Here is a 22,659-nt window from a genome sequence, read left to right as displayed (position 1 = left end):
CGGGCAACATAAGTCTTTGTAGGCACTGATATATCATCAAAAACACATATTTGGTAAATGTATTTTTTGTACTATTTACGTAATTATTGTAATTGTTGTTATGATTTATTGCTAGCACACCGTGCTCCTAAAACTTGGTGGTCATACAAACGAGCTTCCCCCTCTTCCCCCCTGCCCCACGAATCCCAAAAAAGGCTGGTCTAGATAGGGTTTAGTTACAACTTTTCATGTTTTTCTTCGTTCACAGGTTGCACAAATAACTACGTGAACTTTAGAGGACATTGCTACAAGAGCTATGTGGCTAGAATCTCACGCGATGAGGCTAGAAAGGCTTGTGTGGTTGACGGTGGGATTTTAGCCATGCCCAAGAACAGTGCAATCAATAATTTTCTCGCCAGTCTACAACCGGTGACGGGAGGTCGCTGGCTGGGGTTGACTGACCCGGATGGAGACGGACAGTGGGTGTTTGAAGATGGCCAAATCCTGACGTCATCCGACTACTCCAACTGGCAACCCAACGACGAGTCCAACGGTTACGGCTGTGTTGGATTTTGGGGGACAGAGTCCGTATGGGATCCAAAAGGCTGCACCAAGCCTAGGGGATTCATCTGTCAGAAAAATCAAAGTATGCATTTTGACCATCCCTCTCTTATCATCACATGGTAACTGGAATATTGTATATTCAACCAGATTCAATATGTATATGGAATACAGTCCCATGTAATAAGCTGAATTGAAGTCTAACGTGTTTCTGTAGTCTATACGTTACGTATTTTATGTAACATGTGACAAAAAAGCGAAAAACTTGTCCGCTAAGTGGGCTGTCATTTAATAAGTCATTGAAAAGGATTTAGTTAATATTTTATTTTCATTTTTGATATTCACTTGAACTCACCCAACATAAATGGAAGCGCCAATCCGTTTGGACATCACTTGACAGCATTGAACAAAGCTAACAATTGATAAACAATAAATTTAATTTCTATAATTAGGTTTACAAAATTTATGCTAATTTGATGATTAATTTCAAACCTTTCTGTCAAACAATGGCATGGGACAAGATTGTTTGACATTCAGTTGGGGAACACTTCAATAATTCTGCACAATCATTCTGACCACTTACCCCAACAAGTGCATGTCAATATCTCAATAGAGATAAAAATGTCACATTTGACAGATCAATCGACCAGTGTGTAATGTTGAGATCTGAGAATCACACAAATTAGATACACTAGACATGGAATCCTTTGTCATTTATAATGCACATCTAGCACTGTTCCCAGACAGCCAAACATGTCACACTCCACAGAGGCCAGGTATCACTTCACCTGATCCACGGGCACCCTTCTTGTAATGTTTTCACACTGGGCAGGGTCAGGGCTATTATCAAACAATAGTAGAAATCTGGAAAATTCAGGGTCAAAGGTTGTATCTATGTGTTGCTAAGGCGGCCGACGCCCAAATTGCTGGGGGGTCGTGAAATGGTCTTAACTCTACTGAGATTGTCCGTATCAGCTAAGATAAGTTCTGGACGTCCAATTTACAAATATAGTTTTGATCGACACGGACCTCCACTGTTCCCTGGGGGACTTCCGCTGCGGTGGAGGCAACTGTATCCTGCCATGGCGGCGTTGTGACGGGCATCCGGACTGCGCGGACGGTAGTGACGAGGAAGATTGTGGTAAGTGAACTATAACCTTATCCAATTCAATTCAATTTACTGGCAGTTGCTCCTAACATACAATTGCTGTGTCCCGTGTTTTATACATGGTGCTTTTTCAACATAGATAACACAAATACGTGAATATTGTGAACATTTGTGTATAATGTATTAAGACTTATTTACTTATCGCACTGATTCATATCAGTACGTTAAGTTAATAATCTTTCGTGTTGCCACGGCAACAGGTTTCTGACAGGCATTTTTACGAAATTAAGTACTTCCCGTGATATTGTTGCCAACAATGTTTTAAGACAGATCACCAAGAATGGTGGCTCTAGCGCAAGCCGTTCGAACGCTATTCGGCGTCAAAGTTGGCGCGGGCACTTTTAGCCCCCGTCTAGATAGGGTTAAAGAACTATCTCCCTCTATTACGTTCGATATATTAATATACATTGTATCTGCTTGTTCTAAATTTCAGTGTGCCTGTTTATTCCCGATGGTTTTCGCCTCAACAACAGACTGACAATGCTACCGAACCAACTTGGGCAGGAGACGTTTGAGGCGATGTTGAATTCTTCTCTCCAGGAACTGCTCAACACTTCTAACGGCATCGGAGAGAACTACCATCCGGAATTAGGATACTTCGTAGCTACAGTCATTTTCCCACAATGTAATGTCTCTCACGAGAGCTCAAGTCACTGCCCTCCGTCACCAGGCACAGACAACACTACAATATGCACGTAAGTATATACGATGTCACATTGACGCAGTTGTTTCTGACATTTACGGCACGGTCACATTTGTCGCCCTAAGATATCCAAGCAAGCTGTGACAGCACCATCCACTTACAAGAATCTACGACGGCCATTTTTGTAACATTTGGTCTCACAAGAAGAGCTATGTATAGCTCTTAGTTCAATAGATCTTGTTTACAAAAAGGTTTTCTTGCTACATGAACAGAAAGCTCTTATAACAATAAATCTTTTCTTGCTGGCAATTTGTTTCTTGCTACAATAACAGGTAGTTCTTTGTTCAAGATGTATTTTTTGGTAGATGTATTTTTTGGTATGTTTGGTAGTGATCCTAGGACGATCGTATGACAAATGTCGCCATGTCAGGCAAATATAACCATCTTTAATGGTGAAATTTTATTACATGTACATGTAAGTTCTAGATCTCACCACGCCTAGTGCCTGCGTAAGACAACAAATGTTACGTATTAAATTTCCCACTCCCACCGTCTGCTACTAGATATAATTATTTCTTAGGGGTTTACAACTGGTACCATGCCGCTCGTGGTGTGAGGAAGTGCTCAACATCGCTGATGACGAAATAAGGGACCTGATTCCTGCACGTGAGCTGTTTCCAACATCACAGGACGGCTGTTGGAACCCTGAACCAACAAAGAGGGCAGACGAAGGTAAACTGACACATTTTATAGCGTTTAAGGCTGCCATTTCAGTCGCTTTCTACCGTTGCCTAATAGTATCTTTATAACGTATAAAGAAACCAAGTATCTCTCGTCATTCGTTAACCGTTTTTGAATGATTGTGTTTGGTTTTTCCATAGCGATAATGCATTTAGCTATATAATTATGTACTTCTGAATACTTTTCTTCCCTCCGAGGAAGGACACAGTCTTTTCGAGCAAGGGTTACCTGTCGATATTTGTGTGTTCGCAGCTGTCACTCACGGTTTGCTGGACGGACTTCTTTGTCTCTCGGTATAAAATTTGCTATTGGGGCCCAAATTCTGCTCATAGTATTTGCCTTCGTCAGAATGGTATGTTTTCGGTTTGGACTTGGTGGAGCAGCTGTTGGCCAACATCATAACTCAAGAAGTTGTCATTTAATCTTTTTCTTAATATTATAAGTATTTGGGTAGCTAGTGTTAAAATTTAGGTCATGTTTAAAATGGTTTACCTGGCTTTTTTCCAACGGTACGTCAGCGGGTTTTTGTGCATTCTGTGATTTTATGCATTCGGCATAGCTCGAGAAGCTTTGGATGGCTCGTGATAATATCTGATAGATTACTATCGATAATGGGAACAAACTTCAAGTCTGGAGATGGTTATTCTGCCATGCCCCTACGTTGCTTTAATAGGTTCTGATTTTTGAGTTTCTGTTTGTGTACAAGGGCACAGAGATTACAACACCAGTTACAGTTATCAAAAATCTCTCTTCTTCCCAACTGTTACTGTTAGAATCTCATTATGCATTCTGTCCAGTTACTCGCTGTTTCATCCTCTCCTATGAGCGTCAAAATCTGTCTTGTTGTTCTCCTGTTGCTTCTCTGTTGTTTGCCTGGATTCGTCACCTATCAGTGATAGCATCCCACTTCTTGCCACCACATTAAACTTGATTGATAGGTATTTCCTTGTTATTGTCTACCTTAGTTTGCTACCATGGCAATGGAAAGAACTACCGCGGAGGTTGGGATAAAACAGCATCCGGCGCAGATTGTATGGAGTGGTCAACTGATTATAATACCGACGAGTTCTCCTGGGCTAACCTGGACCACAACTACTGCCGCAACCCCGCCGGTCTGAATCGGCCATTCTGCTTTACTCAAGACGGTAGCCAGGAGGAATGTGGCGTCATCCCATGTCGTAAGTCATGTCAAGAAGCAATACACAATGTCAAAGATACTTCATGGGTTCCAAAGCAGCCGTTTACTTGATTATTATTTATAACTGGCGTCAATTATGCACTTTATATAAAAATCGTTAAATGGGGTTCCTTGTCTTATGACTAAGGCCTGTTTCAAAATCTACCCCCCCCCCACCACACACACTACAACACACAGATGAGAATGTCTGCTGGGACAGAGGCCCTCCAAACTACGGCAAGAGAAGTCCAAAGAAAAGGTTCTATCACGTGGGAGAAGGAGTCACGTATACGTGCAACGAGGGTTACACCCTGGAGGCAGGATACGCCAGGGAAGTGAGGTGCACAGAAGAGGGTATTTGGGAGTATGACAAGCCCGATTGTTCGAGTAAGTTTTAAAAATCTACAGTTTTCTTCAGCCAAAATAAATTTGTTGAAAATGTGCTAAGCTATTATTTTTGCCTTATTTTTACTTCCATTACCAAAACAATTAATAAGTTGTTTCTCCTTTAACGCACCCTTTGCCAACATGTCTTTTACGTAAATTCTCCAATATGCTTCGTTCTGTGCCCTAAGCCGATTGTATAGCCGAGGAAAATCTATTGCAATATTTAAAAAAAATACGTGACTAATTTTTTTATGTTTTTGATATTTAGCAGTAGGTACAGCAAGGCCATGGATGATTGATTTATCCATTATTTAATTAGCCTGTCGATTATTGCTTTTATAAAAATTGACATTCATTTTATTATTGTTAGTTGACCATAGACGAAAGGTGCAAGATGAGGTGCTAGAGATCTACGGTGCAGGTCTGGCTCCTGAGAATATTACCATTATCTTTAACGGATCTGTGGGGCAGATCATCGACTTGGTAGGTACTATGGCTGCTATACGTCTTAGATACCCGTTGTTTACCAACTATAAGGATGTCTGATCTATTTGTTATCTATTTATTTATTCAAATTTACAGAGTAAATCTGAGAAGAGTCAGCAACAGGATAGGATCCTTTAGCAAGGCTGGCTCCTCGATGAATCGTGGCAAAACTTTATTTTTTAATCCATTTTTAATTTTGTTGCAGGATGAAAAGAATGAGAAGCTCGTCACATCTGTTGCCATTGACTTCGTAAGTTGATACAGTTATAACACCAAAACGCGGGTTGTGTAAAATTTCGCCATAATTTTGTCCTTAAGAGACGTTGAAGACAATCGATTGTAATTTTAACTTGGACAATAAATTCACATTTGCTTTAGAAATGGCAGGACAGTCGTCTGAGATGGAATCCAAGGTATTTTGGTGGCGTCAAGACCCACAGCGTTCTGGGTAGCAGGATTTGGACACCAACCTTCATTGTGAAAAGAAAGTACGTAGCCCGTCTTGAGCTTAATTAACCTAATTGAATTGAAGTTAATATATGTTGAATATTATTTTGCACGACCTTAATATTTTTAACCAAATATTGGTGGAGTCTTCATCTAGATGACAAAAAGAAAATACTAAATTAGAGAGTTCGGAAAATATCGGTGGCTTTCCTGAATTTGTGAACAATTGAGTAAACGGTGTGGCGTATTTCAAATTAAACTCGGATAGAATTTGTGGAGGGTATAATGGCCTTGTCTCCTATTATTATTTTGCCTGCCAGGCACCTTATAAATCGTCAAAACCAGCTCCCGCCCTCTCTCAATCGTTGCCATGACACAGGATACATACAGACCTCCCTGCACGCCACCCTAAACAATACTTCCGTATCCAGTAGTAATTTATAATGACAGACAACCACATTGCATTGGTGTAGGTAAACTATGGCAATGTGTCCACTTCACCATGCCGACGTCACCTATCGAGGCCTACGACAAGACGTACCTGTTCGAGTCAGCAGTGATGGGCAGGTAGCCTGGAGTGTAGAAACCCTGACCACCACCCTGTGTGATGCAGACCCCTTCTTCTTTCCTGCAGACACCATGGAATGTCACATCTGTTTTTCTGCACACGCTGCTATTAAGCAAACTATTGGTAAGGCTTTTTACCTTCGCCAAAAAGATTATGTTTTCCATGTGCGTGTGTATTCTTGTATGTATGTATGTATGTGGTCTAGCACGATAAATTCTTGGTGAATTGCCATCAGACTTGGTTCACTGAAGACGTAAATGACTAGATTTTGGCCTGCCTGTTATAGTGCTACAGAGGAGTGTCTAGTTATGATATCTCGCGATCTGGACATGCTAGGATCATGGACTTTGTCATCAGGGAGAATATCTAACATGAGTTTGAGCCCTCTAGCAGTTCTAGTACTGGTACTGCAGGAGCATTTGTTTAAAAAATCTTCAAGGGAGGATAACTCGTCATTTTTATCATTTAGGTAGTTTATGTGATGCTTTACAAAATTAGATATCAATTATGTATGAGCTATGCCACGGTTACAGACGGGCAGATATTGATAATGTAAATGAGGACCCATCTTACATAATAAAAAAATTACATAATTTACATAATAAAACAAATTTGCATAATTAATGAAAAATGCCATAATTCTATAGTGGTAACTACTTGGAATTTAATACTTGCCATATTTGGAAGTTGAATGAAAGTGAACATCGCTTAACATAGTTTGTTCATTTTTTTTGCAAAATTTGCATAATTTATGAGGGAATACTACAATAGCCTTATTTCTTCTGATCAGACTCATTTTTAGAGAATATGAGCAAGTCAGAAAATTCATGTAAACTAGACTTTTTGCATAATTAACGCTGTATAATGAGTCAGTTTGAACAGTTACCCTGGTTTGGTTCAGGTATGATGTCGTGGACATTCTTTAAATTTCTATAAAATTTTGTTGTTTTCAATTTGTTTTAAGCTGCCTAAAGTAGGATTATACTTCGTTCAAGTAGGATTATATTGTCGAACATTCTTTAATAAAATTTATACATATACATCAACAAGCATAATCATGCTTAACACAGAATGCCAAGCCCAAGAGGACGGGTCTGATGAGTGCGACACCTTTTCTGCCGTGACATCTGAAGGCGAATGGTACCGAATGGACAAGGTGTTTGCTAAAGACAACAGGGAAGCGTGCTTTGTTCTCCACCTAGAGAGGGCCCCCATGTTCCACATCGCCACTACTGTAGGACCCTGCATCATCTTGGTTGTGCTGATGAGCATCACCTTCATCATGCCCTTAGACAGGGGAGACCGGATCGCGTTCGGAGTGACCATTCTCCTGTCCATGGTCGTCTCCCTCGTATTTGTGTCAGACGTACTTCCTGTCAAGAGGGTGTTGCCATTTTTCGGTGAGTGAAATTCAATTTGAGATAACTTGCTTTCAAAATTTTATCTTGAAAGTTCATCTGTGTTGGTAGAAATCATTATGAAGCAAGTTTAAACTGCAATTTCCAACACAACAATTTGGACTCATCCAAATTTTCGACTGTACAACTCCAGTCTTGTGTTGTTGGAATGAGCAATCCACCGCTTCCGTGACGTCACGCAGATAACACACGTGACTCCGTGAGCAGTGGATCATAGGTTGCAGATAGTCTGTGGCGCCCCCCGTCTCTGTTGAGGGATGGTTGTAAGGCCCTGATGTAGATGGCAGTTTAAACCTACTCCATAATGCTTTCAATTTTTTTTTTTTGCTTATGATGATTGTAACAAAAGGCTTGACATTCAAGAAAGTGTTTTCCATCTATAATGTTACAGCTACGGTGATCATCATCTGCATGGGCCTGATGGGATTGTTCCTGTTTGTCACCCTGGTCATCATCGTCATTCATGACCGGGAGGGCAGCCTGTCTCCGGCGGCGAAGATTATTTTCCTCCGCTACATGTCAAAGTACTTTCATTACGTTTTCAATTTTAACTCTCAAACCAATGTATAAGGTCGAAACTGACTCCAAGCATATATACTTTTTTTTGCCATTTTGACATTTCCTAATGTTAAAGACAAACCTTAAAGATCTACTAGTATATAGGTAATGAATAGCAGTGTGATGCATTGGCATGATTTTAACAGTGGCGTACTATTTTTTTTCTTATCAAGGATGCTGCTGTTGGGTGATCTGACAGCAAATAAGGAAGCAGACGATGAAGAGCCTGGCGTAACCAACCACGCCGCCATAGAACTGACCAACTGCGCCCATGGAGCCGATAACGTGTCGGCGGCCGACCAAGTCATATATTTCGGTGATGGCAATGGAAGGAACGAGCAGCCCTCAAAGCCTACAGGGGACCCTACCGGCCGAGGATCATCTGGCATTTCCGAGCTAAACGCCAGCGTTCAAGATTTGGACAACAAGATTGATGAGCTGACCAAGGCCGTGAAGAACGAAGAGAAAGTTTCTGACTACACGCTGCTGGCCAAGGTCCTGGACAGGCTGTGTATTGTCATGTACATCATCAGTATCGCAGCAACCGTTCCTATGTCCATGTATTTGGCCAAGTAAAAGTGTAGCAACAACCTCGATCCATAGACCGTATGCCACGTTATCAATTTATGATAAATGTCGTTTGATCCGACTTGTTGAACAAACAGGTATGCATTTGGAGCATTTTAAACAATGTTATAAGGATACCCGATACTTTTAACCCTCAACGGTCCACCTACCTGGACGGATTAATCTGTCACCCTGGGGTCCACGCGGACCCCAAAACAGTTTTTCTTGCTATTTTTTTTAGAAATTATAAGTATGATGCCAGCTCAATTGTTGTACTGAATTAATGTGTGAACCTCTGAGTCCACATTACGTACAAAAATCATACATTTTGAAGAAAACAAGAAATACCCGTCTTTTAAAGATTTTGAAACCCTATTCAGACCGAGTGGGGCTTTTGAGGCCCGCGCAAACTTTTTCATCTCAGATAGCGCCTAAACGGCTTGCGTTAGAATCATCAAAGATACATGATTTAATATTCATAATATATGCTAATTTGATAACGTCATCGGTCAAAATCCAAGATGGCGGACCATATTAGCTCTGGTGCAACCACGTTTTTTTTCACAGATTTTTCATCACAAGTCTGTATTTTTCTCTATAAAACGTTGATATGAACATCATTAGCCCATCTGCATTGCGTTTCGAGGCTGTATCTTGAAAAAATTTAAGTTGAAAACGCCAAGATCGACGATCGAAGACTTTTTTATTATGCCTGACGTCATTTTCGACGTAATTTTGACGGCAGTGTTGTTGCCAGTCTTAAGCGACGGTCACAACTCGCCGTGCGTGCTTTTTGTCCGTACGTTTTTGTCGTGGCTACGTCTGCTACGTTTTTTCTGCAAACGTAGGGTGGCCGGCCGAGGGAGTACGTCACTCGCACGGTTGCGCAAGGTGTACGTACGTGGTCTGCACGACACGCCTGGCCGTCAGCGGTTGCGTGCATCGTACGTTGCGCAAGTGGTAAGTGAGTTGTACGTGCTTACTACGCACGATCTCTGTGCGATTGCTACGTTGCCACGTACAGGCCATACCTACACGTGCGGCGTACGCACGGTTTCCTTACTCACTCGCACGTTGTAAGTGCGTGCACCTTCTGTTAACTTCATCATCACTAGCCGCCCTGGTGTCTTCCGCGGCCCGTTTCTTTGGGTCTTGTCTGGTAGTCTTCTTCTGAGCCTTCCTGGGCATCTTGGAGACGAGTTGGCAGTCGCCCGTCAAGATGTCTTTATATACTGTAGAGATCAGGTGCGTTGCACGTGCGTTGCACGTGCGGAGCACCTGGTATGGTGCACGTGTGTTCTGCGTGGTCATTGAGCAGGTCAACTGGGAAGTGAGGAGTAAGCACGGATGCCGCAAGCACCGTGTGTGGCACGCACGTGCTTCGTGCGCTGTCCGTACAGCAATTGCACGTGAGAATAGTGAAGTTAGACTCACGGAGTCCGTACGTTGCACGCTCATAGGCTGTACGGGGCACGCGCGTCGCACGTACTCGCACGCACGGGTGGTAAATCCGCAGACCGCACGTAGAAAAAGTATTACATGCACTTAAAGTTCTACGGCGTGTCTGCGTGCTCCCAAATCCGTAGGATTCCGTACGGAGGTGGTACTCACCACGCACGGATGCCGTACGATTGCCCACGTTTTTGCACGTAGACAGCACGCAGAAGCACGTACGGCGAGTTGTGACCGTCGCTTTAGTAGACCTAAATATTTCAACATAGATACTTAAGTTTAAATTTTGTTGTATTCCTCTGAGTTAAACGGAAAAAACAATTTTTGAAGATTTTACTCAAAAAATGACATAAATGAACAGAAATAATGTCACAATCCCGTCATAATTACATCAAAGTTGTTTTTATGATGCTATTTTATTACTACACCATTCTCTGAAGATTTGGTGTCCCTACGATAACTGTATGAAAAAAAATGTAAAAACGGAAATACAGTAATGTATAAGAGCGCCAGTGTATCCATTACGATCGAAAGACGTAGAAAATTAAATATAATTTTTTTAATGGGGGGAAACGGAATTTTCTGCATTGTGTAGAGGGTCAGCTATGTAGGTAACAAGTAACTGAAATTTAAAAAAAATGTAAACTTTAGAAACAAAAAAAAAAATATTACAGAATACATAGTGCTGTTTAACCCTGAACAGTATACGCCAGGTATACTGTTTAGGGTTAAAAACGTTATTGGATACCTGATTATTTTATTCATGTTATTTATCAAATTTAGCACTTGCTAATTTGGTGATTTACACAATTTTCATACAGTTTGGCTACACCTAGTTTTAGGGAGGAGATCATTAAATAACCAAAATCTAGTTCTTATCAATATAATTCCATGCATATCTTCGCATGTTATTACAGGAGATAGTATTTTATCCAGGTAGTATTGTATATAGCTCTTTGCCTGAATAATAAAGTTGAGGATCAGGTATTGTTATCTGCGTTTTCAAGAACGTATTTCCAAATCTTCTTGGAGCCTAATTCCTTATAAGCAGTTAAAATATTTGCTGGCGTAAATTTTATCCTTAAAAGGCATTTATTTAATGCAAGAGGTGGATGATTGTAAACAGTTCGTTGGGATGTTAACATGATATATTAGATCTTGTGTATACGTATACCGTGTGTAAAAACATTGAAGTAGTAGATGTATTAAGTTGTATACGTAATAGCATAAAGTAGAGAATCTTAATAGTTTCCATGGAACAAAACAATTCCTTTACTGTCAGTAGAGCTTTGGGCATTTTGTTTACCAGATTTTATATTAATGCATGTTTAAAACATTAATTCGTATTTGTTGTCATGGACAACATGCAAAACTTAAAAGCAAACTTTATTATGCCATACATCGTAGTTTATGCACTCTGCCGACTCGTAATATTGAAATTGATTGTGTTTAAAGATGACCCAAACATGAAATTTTCAAACGCACCAGTTGTGTTCAAATTGCCTTTTGGTGCAAGCAAAATTCAGTGTAACGTTTGCCTTTTTAGTAATTCGTCATTAATTTCTTTATAATTACATTATAGAGATGTTTTAAAGCATACACCAAACGTATAGGAGTTCCATACAGACCTCGGCTGTGGAATATGGTTTATCATCATGTTATTATTTGCACAGGACGTCAATCTAAATTCAGACAATCTAATTTATTATTACACTAATAATATTACGAGTCGCTTCTTATTTACACCTGATGCAGTGCACTTTTATAATAGCGTGTGTAATAGGAAAACAAAACTTCATCTTTACATCCTTTTCTCTTACGCTTAGTAGTTAATCAACTTAGTCATAATATCATAGAGATGGCCATGCAGCTAAAGTTAACTTGTGGCTGCTTGGATGTTCAGCAGGCTTGGATTTATTAGGGAATTCTTCATGTTCAACATAGCTTTCCGTAAACTCAGATTATACGTTATTGTTGATTTCAGCAATTAATGTTTTTTTTCTTTTTAGGTAAAGTCACCATGACTATTTAGACAAAACACAGGGTTAACGTGACATAATTTACTTGTCAATTCATGTAAGCTTTAAAATATATTAATGATGTAATATAATTATTTCTGAGCTAGATATTGCATTCGGCTTTGCAATAGTACGTGGTACCATTGTGGCGGAGGTATTTAAGCAATAGCTGATTTCGCATACTAAATATAGATACTGATGACATAGATGTACCTAGAATAGCTTATGCTCTCATTCATGTACCTACTTAAATTAGTACCAAAGCAAAAATTAAACAGCTGCAAGAAAGTGTGTTTATGCTGATGAGGAATTTCATTTTAACCAGCTCGATGGTTTTGGAACTTCAAAGTAGTGAAAGTTTGTAACTGAGGAAATTAGGACGCACTATTTGTCGGATGTGTACAGTCCAGTGTCGTGAGTAGTGCAGTCTCAGGTTTGCAGCTTGTAATTGACATAAACAGGGATTGTGGCTATTTTTCATGTAATGGAGAATAAATGTGCTTAACAAATCATATAAGGATTGTAGAATATGAATTAAATTGGTGTATGTTCATCACGTGGCCTTGTAAGACCCTCATGAATGCATTGTCCCCATTGTATTGAAAGAAAAAAACTTATGAATGAAACCTTACACACATGGAAATTCATAAAATTCTATCAAAGGTTGTCATCTAATTAATACTTTGATAATTTGGAAATTATAAAGACCTGTTATGCCTTGTGATGAGACTCGGAAACATCTGGAGTACTTTGTTTACGGAATAAAATGTGGTCATGGTGCACAGCGTCTGTTTTGGGTGTGCTTTTGTCATTTAACACTTGGGTCAACTTAACCCTATCTAGACCGGGGGGGGGGGTAAAAGTGCCCGCACCGACTTTGATGTCACGTAGAGTCTAAACGGCTAGCGCTAGAACGGCCAAACTTGGTGACTTTTCCTAGAATATTGTTGGCAACAATTCTCTATCATTGGAATAAGATATAAACTTTTTGTGTTGCAATGGCAACGGGTTTCTGACAGGCATTTTTTTTCAAAATTTAGTAATTTTCGTTTCAACAATAGAATTTTATGGGTTTTATGTCAAGTTACACATGGTTTCTAATATCAATAACATCCCTGATTTTATGTAAATTTTATAATTAAAAATGCATAATTCATGCTAATTTGATGAAGTCATCGGCCAAAATCCAAGATGGCGGACCATATCATTATAACAGGTATATGCAGGTTATTTTCCTCAAAATGTCATCAAAACTTCCATTTCTTTTTACAAAAAAGGTTCATATGAACGTCTTTAGTCTTTTTACAATGTATTTTAGGCTTTTTCCTGGCGGATAGCTTAAATATGCATGACGTCATTTTATGACGTCACCGGTGTTGCTTTGGGCGACATAAGACTTAGTACACCCTCATATTCTGTCATGAGCACTTTTGGTAAAGTTATGTTGTATACCATTTAGTTTTCAGGGTATTACGTATCTAGACGGTTTTGGCCAATAAGATCACATTACGTGATAATTTGATATCTATTTCTAGATATCTTGGGACTTGTCTGTGTTGCCTTCTTTTCTTGTTATTTTATAAATAATCATAGTATGATTTTACAACAAAATGACAAGTAAGACTTCAGCACAGTGGAGGAATTAGGGTCTATCACATAGGACAAGTACATGTATAATGTGTATTATATGATCCAGCCACTCCAATAATTTTCTGAAAATAATCCCGGTACCAAGAAATTTAATTGGAATGGCCTTATCATGGTATTTAGCATAAATATTTACATATCTTAGCAATGATGTGTACAAAATTTCTAATAAATCAACCATCACAAATTAAAAAACTCGTTGAGACACGTTATGTAGAACAGGAGAAAATTTGACTTCGCCGCCAGGAAGTCTACCCATCGTCCCTTGCGCATGAAACGAGCCTCGATCTCGTGATTGCCGCCATTTTCCCACCCATTTCCTTGCCACCATGATCCAATCATTAAACGAATGACATTTTATCACGTGACCTGTCGCTGCCAATCAACGCTCAATATTATCCATTCAGTCTCAAATTAGCTGCCAGGTGTTCAGCTGAATGAGGTACGTAGAATTGGCAAAGAAGAAAACATGAACCCCTGGACTCTCTCTCTCCTTCTGTTAGTGACCGTTTGCTGTTCCATCCTGGTAGAAGTTACTTCTGGTCTGGAAAATGATGACGCTGGTTAGTATTTTATCTAGTATACGAGTTTGTTTGTCTTTCTTGCTTGTAAAGTTATACTTGAAATGGTTGAATTTGCCTACCTGTAGTCAACCGGACTGAGTATCAATAACAATGACCAGATAGTTACATCTACTATATAGGATTGTTGAATCTAAAGGTTTGGAGTTTGAACACCATGGAGGCCCCGGTATTGCGCCTTTGGGAAGGGCATTTACAACTATTTTCGGTTCGATCAGGTGAAAATGATTACAACTGTATTTAGGAATGTCCTCTCGAAGAGGACGTAAAGTTCCCGACCGTGTTTGAGGAGAGCCACACACCGAGCACGTTTGAGTTTTTTTTCCCGTCTTTTCTATACAGGGTGGCCCATTAAGTGATTGCACTTTTTTCAATTGGGGCAATGTTAGAGATAGCAATATCTCACGATACTTATTGTAAAGGTAGACTAGATTTTAATCAAGGTGTGAGTAGGTCAAACCTTACAGTCCGGTCTCACACAGCCAATACTTTTTGTGGAAATTTCATTGAATTTTGATTCAATCTATTGTTGCGATCTTTGAACTTTCAGAAAAGAACGCCGACTTCCTCAGAGACAACAAAGCCATCAGGGAATACATAAAGAACGCAGATAATAGTGAGTACACAGGGCTCGAAATACTGGGTTCAAGTGCACCTTAGTGCACCCTAAATTGAAGTTGTGCACCTATTTTTTTTCTGTGGGTACACTGGTGCACCCAAATATTTTTGTGGGAATCTTAAACATTAGAAGTGTATAGTAGTATACCGGATATTCTTGTCCTCTAAGTATCGAAAAATATTAGAATGTTGTAGTAATTTTTAAGATTTTGAACTTAGCTCTCATTTTAGATTCAAGCTCAGAAGAGGAGCAGTAAGACCTGCAATTAGGTTTTGTTTTATATGGTGCACCCGACAAAAATTTTATGGACCTAATTTTTTAGGTTGGGTGCACCAGTGCACCTATTCCGAAAAATGACTGTTGAGCCCTGGTACATATACATTTCTCATATTTTTGGAATACATACACACGTTCCTAATACTAGCGATCGTGGTGACGAAACGGCAAGCGAGTGGTAGGCAAAAAAGCGGGTGACGGTTGGTTGATTTGCCTACCAATGATTTACATGTGCCTTAAAAAAATTTCAGTGTATATGATGAAAACAAAACAGCAGACCCTCATGTACCTACACATTTTCTTCGGGACGATAGGCATTATTTTCTAAGTGTTAAAGGGGCTTTATGTAACATTTTGCACCAAAAATTGCAAATAAACATTTCAATTTTTTGATTAAAATGTTTATTTGCAATTTTTGAAAATGTATATCCCCGTAATGATGCTGTACTTGCAGGTTTTAACATATTTGTGCAATCATCTCGTATTTACAACATTTATGGTTGGCACTAAAACAGCCCATACAAGGTTCACTCATTTTGTGGTGCCACCAAAAGTACCGACCTGTAAACAAACTTGGTTGATAGCTAATTATGAAATAAAGACTAAGCTTTAACTTCCAACACTTAGATACAGAATTGGGACTTACCCCAAACTTTCGGTTGACTCCATCAACCTTGTTCACGGAATGGACCCGTCTACTCTTGGAACGTGACGTCAGAGACACGTGACCGTAGTAGCGGGTCATACGTGCCAGATAACTTGTGTCGCCCCCCGTCTCTGTTCAGGGTAGGTCTGTGGGCTTTTATGTAGACCACCTCCTTAACTCCTCTTGCAAAGAAGTCCGATTCAGAATCAAGGGTTTTAACCCCTTCTAGAGATACTGAACGCTAAGGTTGATAGTTTTTTTCAAGCTTTAAATACTTTTGAATCCTCTGATTTCTTGTTATCTTGTTGTTCCGTCTACAGAAGCGAAGGCAGTTGAAGACATTCGCGAGAAGCTGCTCGCTGCTGGGATGAAGGCACGATCTAGGAGGTTCATGAAAAGAGCGCGGACTCGTTGTAAGTACGGCTAGCAATAAGCCAGCGCACAGTTTCAAGTGAGCATGTGTATTGTGATGCACGGGGATAGTTCAAAATTGTGAAATATATAAATTAAAATTTGAAATAACTATAGAATGATGGATTTTTCGCACAAATAAAGTGAAATATGTACATTTTTGAACTGTAAATCATAATAAATACCTAAAAAAATCAGATGAATATGGTTGTATAATTAAGGAGCTTTAAATTTCGATTTTTATGAACCTCCTTGGTATGATATAGATTTAATCTAATAAGAGAAATTCCACAATCCTTAAGTAGTCTATATCACTGTTTTTGTTTTCGAAACTTTAGTGATAACCAAGTGACAAAATATATACAAAATATACAAAATAAACACATACACATGAAATGAAACTTGCGAAACAGGGTTATCACTGGGTTGCTAGGTCCCAGAACTTTGTTTCTTTTAATTTGCACTTTTTTTTTCAATATTCAGTTGAGAAGCGCCGTGAAAACCGCAAGGAGCACCATGGAAGAAAGGATCTGCCCAGGCGCCGTGGGGAGTACGACAGAGGCTATGGTGGCCGCCGGGGAGGCTACGGTAGAGGCTGATACGCGACTATCACTGACGTGTACGTGAACATCATGGCTGGGGACCGAGCCTAACACTGCAATTATGTCTGTAATACCCATTGCAACTTACATCGAAGTTCTTCCACCATTTTCCCCAAAGTAAACTCTATATGATTCCGCCATTCGAAGGACATGTCGTGTCTAAAAAAGAATAAGTACAAAAATTCCGCATGTTCTAGTATTGGTGCCTCTTGTACCTCTGTGACTTTTCGAAACACATTTTGTCTTCCAAACATTTGAGATACAAAACTATCACTCCGAGTGTTGCCTTTTTTTAGTAACTCATCTTCAACATATGATTCTGCCACTAGAAGGACATAGTGTACAGTCAGTACAATGTATCTACGTATCCGAATACGTAACAATAATAAGACTGAGTTCCACGATCTCATACCTTTGCCAAATGATGTTAATCTTTATGACTGACAAAGTAAAGATTATTCCTCCTGGTGATGCAAATAGGATCCTCATTTGCACGAATTATATCAGTTGATCATATTCTCCACCAAAAGACAGTTTTATCTTAATAAAGACAGCCATTCTATCATGTCCTCATAAATTATGCAAATGAGGTCCTTATTTGAATAAGTTATGATTAATGATGTTCATGTTCACTTAACTTTCTTATTATTAAAATTTTCTTATTAATTATAAGCTACCTACATACCAAAAATCATGACGATCCGTCAACCGGTTCTTGAGTTATCCTCTTTTGAATATTTTTAATAAAACGCCCCTGCAGTTCCAGAGCAAGCTACTAGGGAACCCAAACCTACGTCACTTCTTCCCCAGCACAAGAGCTACCTACCATCTAAATTTCGTGACCCTAGCATGTCTAGATCATGAGATATTAAAACCGGAATTTCCGCTGCAGTACCACAAGCCGCCAGGGGGCCCAAAATTTAATCATTTTTAGGTCTCGTCAAGACCTACCCACCTACCAAGTATGAAGACAATCCATTATAAGCCTTCTCGGGTTATCGTGTTTACAGACACACAGGCACACAAACGAACGCCTCTGCAAACATAACCTTCTTGGCAAAGGTAAAAAGCAATAAAATATGCATGTTCTAATATGCATGTTCTATTGGTGCATGGTCTACCTCTGTGACAGAATTACCATTCCCAGACTTGCTATCTTCCTTACATTCAGGAAAACTCTTAACTTTGCCTTAAAGTTTTTATCTACTTTTTTTATTGACTCTGCCAACAAGAAGGACATTGTGTGCATTCACCAACATATAAAATCATACAAGTAATAAACATTTGCATACTCTATTGGCACAACGTCTACTGCTACTAATCACCATTCCTACACTTGTTATCTTCCACATATTCAGAAAAAAATACATCTAAATAACCCTTCAAATATTCAGGAAAACGTACATCTGGATACTTCCCTAAGTTTCATCAAGTAATTTAAAACTTGATATGATTCTGTTTACTTACTTGATATGTTATTGTTTACATGTACGTCAACATTTACGCATAGTGATGCTCATTTTGAACACAGCTGCACATGTCACGAGTATGAAATACCCATCATTTACCACCTGGAAAAATTGCATTATCATATTGATTGTGCAAATCAGACTTCATTTGCATAATTGGTGCCTGTCAATGTTCCACTTTCCATGCATTACCTATGATAATGTATTAAAGTTCCGTTTTAAAAAGCAATGCAATTGATTTTTTTTTCTTATTACTTAGGCAAATTTAGTACGTGTTACCTGGTATATATGGAAGCGTGCATGGCGTCAGGTGTTTTTTTTTCTTTGGTACTCTGTTAATGCGTCTTTTATTTTAGTCACAAAATACACATAAACATAAACATAAACATATAAGCATAAAGTGAAACCATCCAAGTGAAAGTCAAGTGAAACCAATATAGAATAAATATCATGAGTAAAATGATAATACATCAATTATGTACAAAGAAATCCCCGTTTCCCTCTGTGTTTTTCAATCTTCCCTTTCCTAAGCTTGTTGAAATGAGTCGTTCTGCTTTTTCAAAGAAAATTGTATATTTGATGAAAGATTCCAAACTAAATCTTTTAAACTCTCATCGGGTGTGTTTTTATCGTCGTTCGCACGTGCCTGGTAATCAGTTTGGGATTGGTTCATGTGTGGGTCGTCTGGGCAAAAAAACAAAAAACAAAGATAAAATATAGTCATTTTGGAAAAATATTGGGCCTTTAACATACAAAACGAACAAAATAAACTATTTGCCCGAACAAAAAAGTACAAAAAAGTTTAGAATATTACTAATGGGAACTATTTGCCTATATTATTGATATTATTATATTGCTGTTAATCGAAACTGTTCGGCCGGGCCGCGGTTGGAAATGTGACTCCATCATTAATAAAAAATAATATTATAAGGTAAAGAAATAGTTCTGGTTTGTAGTGGGGTCGTGTTGCGTAGCGGCAGAGTGCTCGACTAGGAACCAAGAGGTCTCGGGTTCGAGTCCTGACATGCCACCGATCTTGTGCCCTTGGGAAAGGCACTTTACACGACCCCTCACTTAGCTCAGGTGTAAATGAGTATTGTCCTGTCATGTATTTGTCCCTTGTATTGTTGGCGGCATTAATATAAGTTGAAAAAAACTTGAGTGTGCCGTCACCACGTCTGGTGATTACATGTTGAAATAGAAAAAAAAAGCTCTTCGGACCTGCATGTTTACAGTGTTTTTTTCGTGTTTAATGGTACATTACGAAACTGCGGAGTACTCCTAAAAGACTGCTTTTGCATTTGATACAAAGCAACAGGACTGATTGTCTGGACTGTACAACCTATGATATTTGGCCTTATCCGGTATGAATGGTTTGTTTTCAAGTTTTGTTTCTGATCTTCGATAGTAAAAGTAGAAGACTTCTTGTGTCCAAGCTAAGCCTAAACCGATTTACTGTTTAGGCCTAAACTGCTTTACTGTGAAGCACGTGTGTTACGCCGAAAGGGGGAGAAACCGGCAGAATAATGTACAGACTAATACAGAAATCGACAAACAACTTGCGCTGTGGAGGGACGAGGACGTGTTTTCACTCTGCAGAAACCTTGCGCGGCACCATGTCTGGAGGGCGGCGGCCGCGGTCCCATACTGGTAAAACAAACGGTAAGTAGCTTGTTTTGCACAACGGTTTTTATTAATCCTAGAAACAACCTCAAAACGGTCTTGTTAATACTCTTTTTTTTTACCTACTTTGTAATTCTGTATTTTGTCATTGCGTTTTACTCTCGTTTTATATCTTATATTTTGAGTAGAAGGCGTCACAAAAGCAATCTGTGCTTTTTACCTAACACTCAATAAATATATGTGATTAAAAAAAAGCATAACAGCTAACTCGTGTTAGTTTCAAACGTGTCACTGTGTGTAAATATTTTCCTTTTTCTGCCCGCTTGTTTTTTTGTTTTTGTTTTTGTAAAAGCGTACATGGCAATTTTACTTTCTTACGTCCACAAGAACAGTTAACAATATTACAAGGAGGTTAAAAAAACTCTTTGAATCGTTTTCGAGCAAACTGGCGCGATTGTACATGTGTAAATGCTCTCAAAACCCGAATACCTTTCATAATCCGCCTGCTTAATATGTAACACCTTTTTAACCTAAGACTTATTTAAGTGTTACCAGTATCCGTCTGTTTTGTTATCTGCTATGATATTAATTTGCACTTGAAACGTTGAATTAAAATTCTTTTGTTATGATAATGTTTTAAGTTTTCTGTCTAGCTCAATTGGAATGAACAGTGATTTACGTTCGTTGTCATATAATATACAGTAAAGCATAAAATGCGATTCATCTTCAATTATATGAATTCTCACAGAATTTGCTATATGCCTGCCAGATTCTATGTGTAGGGGATAGTCGCTAATACGGAGTTTGCACATGTGTGGCTCTGCCGTTGTCAAAATTTGGAATATCTAAATACGGTTCTCTGTCTTATATTACTTTGAATGTTTTGTACGTTCTCAGTTTGTTGCATTGATTTTCTCTTAGTCCATGTGCTGAACTGAATGTTGGATGAACATATCTTTTAATCTTTGTCTTAGTTCATGCAGATGGGATGGTTTGTTACTATCACCTCACCTATCCTATACTCATGTGTTTATAGGCAGGCATAGCCGGACTCCTCTTACACCATGTTCAACAACCAACAGGGTACTTTACTTCTAACAAGAGTTCCACGATCTCATACCTTCGCCAAATCATGTTAACCCTTGCGGGTGATGAATTATACAATTTTAATCATTGATTTTGTTAATAAGAGCCTCATTTGCATGGATTATATCAGTTGATCATATTTTCCACCCAATGACAGTCTTCTATTAACAAAAAGGCTATTATAGCACTTCCACATAGATTATGCAAATTAAGTCATTATTTGAATAACTTATGTTTATTGATGTTCACCTTCACTTAACTTCCAAATGTGGCAAGTATAAATTCGGGGTGCAGCAGTTACAACTATGGAATTATAAACATTTTCCATTAATTATGCAAATTAGGTCCTCATTTACATAATCTATATCCTGAGATGTTTTTTTCGTTCTCAAGTAGACGCCACAAGTGTTTCATAGTTCTATTATCGAACAAAGCAGATTTATAGAATTTCCTCATTAATTATGCAAATAAGCTCCTGATTTGCATAATTACCATCTGCTTATGTCAAGCATCACTTCAACTACCTACATACCAAAAAATCACGACAATACGTCAACCGGTTCTTGAGCTATCGTCCTTCAAATTTTTTTCAACAAATGCTCCTGCAGTTCCAGAACAAGGCGCTAGGGGACCCAAACTCATGTCATTTCTTCCCTACCCCAAGAGCTATCTACCAACCAAACTTTGTGACCCTAGCATGTCCAGAACATGAAATATCAAAACCGGAAGTTCAGCTGCAGTACCTAGGAAAGCCTCCAGGGGGCCCACAATCTAATCATTTCTAGGTCTCATGAAGACCTACCCACCTACCAAGTTTCATTCCAATCCATCCACTGCTTCTCGAGTTATCTTGCTAAACCACACACACACACACACACACACACACACACACACATACCCACAGACAAACGCTACTGAAAACATAACCTTCTTGGCGAAGGTAACAAGGTCTTTTTGTACAGTGTAAGGTCCGGACATACATGTACTAACGGCTTTCAATGGGAACATTTCTAACAAATCTATAATTATCATAATAGCTGTGCATTCTACAACACGCTTCAATCCATAGGGGGAGCAGCCAAGTACTTGCATAGTTACTATCGTTTCTTCTTAATCCTAGAATTTGTTTACAGAATTTCAAATGTGTTTGTTCAAGCGGCAAGTTGTCATCTAATTTGTTGTTGCAGCATATTTCAGCCTCGAATTATGATAAAACCCTGCATCATTGTTTACGGATATGCACAGCATTTACAGAAAAGATCATATGCATATAGTATTTTTTTTCTTTTCAAGTTTTGAACTTATTGTACAGGTAATATTTTGATATTTCCGATATTGTTTTCCCCCAGACGCCATGAATATGCAGGAGTCTCAGACTAATTGGACGCACATCGCCGATAAAGCTGCGACCACACCCAACAGCCTGTATGTTTCTGGAGCAGGTGAACCTAATTCATATCTGTTTTAGTCATCCTAGGCATCTTAACCCTACCTAGACCGGGCTTTTTTGGCCATGGGGGGACCGGGGG

General features: G+C 39.0%; 2 protein-coding genes across 3 annotated transcripts; both read left to right on the top strand.

Moving 5' to 3' along the window:
* Positions 1–360: 360 nt before the first annotated feature.
* LOC109466901 lies at positions 361–8,709 on the top strand. The gene is made up of 13 exons (XM_019764767.1): positions 361–610; positions 1,553–1,681; positions 2,142–2,403; positions 2,932–3,083; positions 4,058–4,270; positions 4,468–4,656; positions 5,027–5,139; positions 5,348–5,392; positions 5,521–5,629; positions 6,092–6,280; positions 7,228–7,557; positions 7,967–8,099; positions 8,307–8,709. The coding sequence occupies exons 1-13, from the start codon at positions 361–363 to the stop codon at positions 8,707–8,709; spliced, it is 2,517 nt and encodes an 838-aa protein (XP_019620326.1).
* Positions 8,710–14,272: 5,563 nt separating this feature from the next.
* On the top strand, positions 14,273–17,241 carry LOC109466921 (sperm protamine P1-like). Of its 2 annotated transcripts, XM_019764793.1 has the most exons (4): positions 14,273–14,380; positions 14,949–15,014; positions 16,260–16,352; positions 16,834–17,241. In XM_019764793.1, exons 1-4 carry the CDS (start codon positions 14,287–14,289, stop codon positions 16,947–16,949), a joined length of 369 nt encoding a protein of 122 aa, XP_019620352.1. In that variant the 5' UTR covers positions 14,273–14,286; the 3' UTR covers positions 16,950–17,241. The 2 variants fall into 2 exon arrangements, with proteins under 2 accessions (XP_019620352.1, XP_019620354.1); XM_019764795.1 differs by lacking the exon at positions 14,949–15,014.
* The last annotated feature ends 5,418 nt before the right edge of the window (positions 17,242–22,659 follow it).

Source organism: Branchiostoma belcheri, unplaced genomic scaffold, assembly GCF_001625305.1.
Source record: "Branchiostoma belcheri isolate BF01 breed outbred unplaced genomic scaffold, Haploidv18h27 scaffold171, whole genome shotgun sequence".
Classification (NCBI taxonomy): Eukaryota; Metazoa; Chordata; class Leptocardii; order Amphioxiformes; family Branchiostomatidae; genus Branchiostoma; species Branchiostoma belcheri.
The sequence above is the reverse complement of the archived record's forward strand: the minus strand, read 5'-3'. Positions and strand labels throughout refer to the sequence as shown.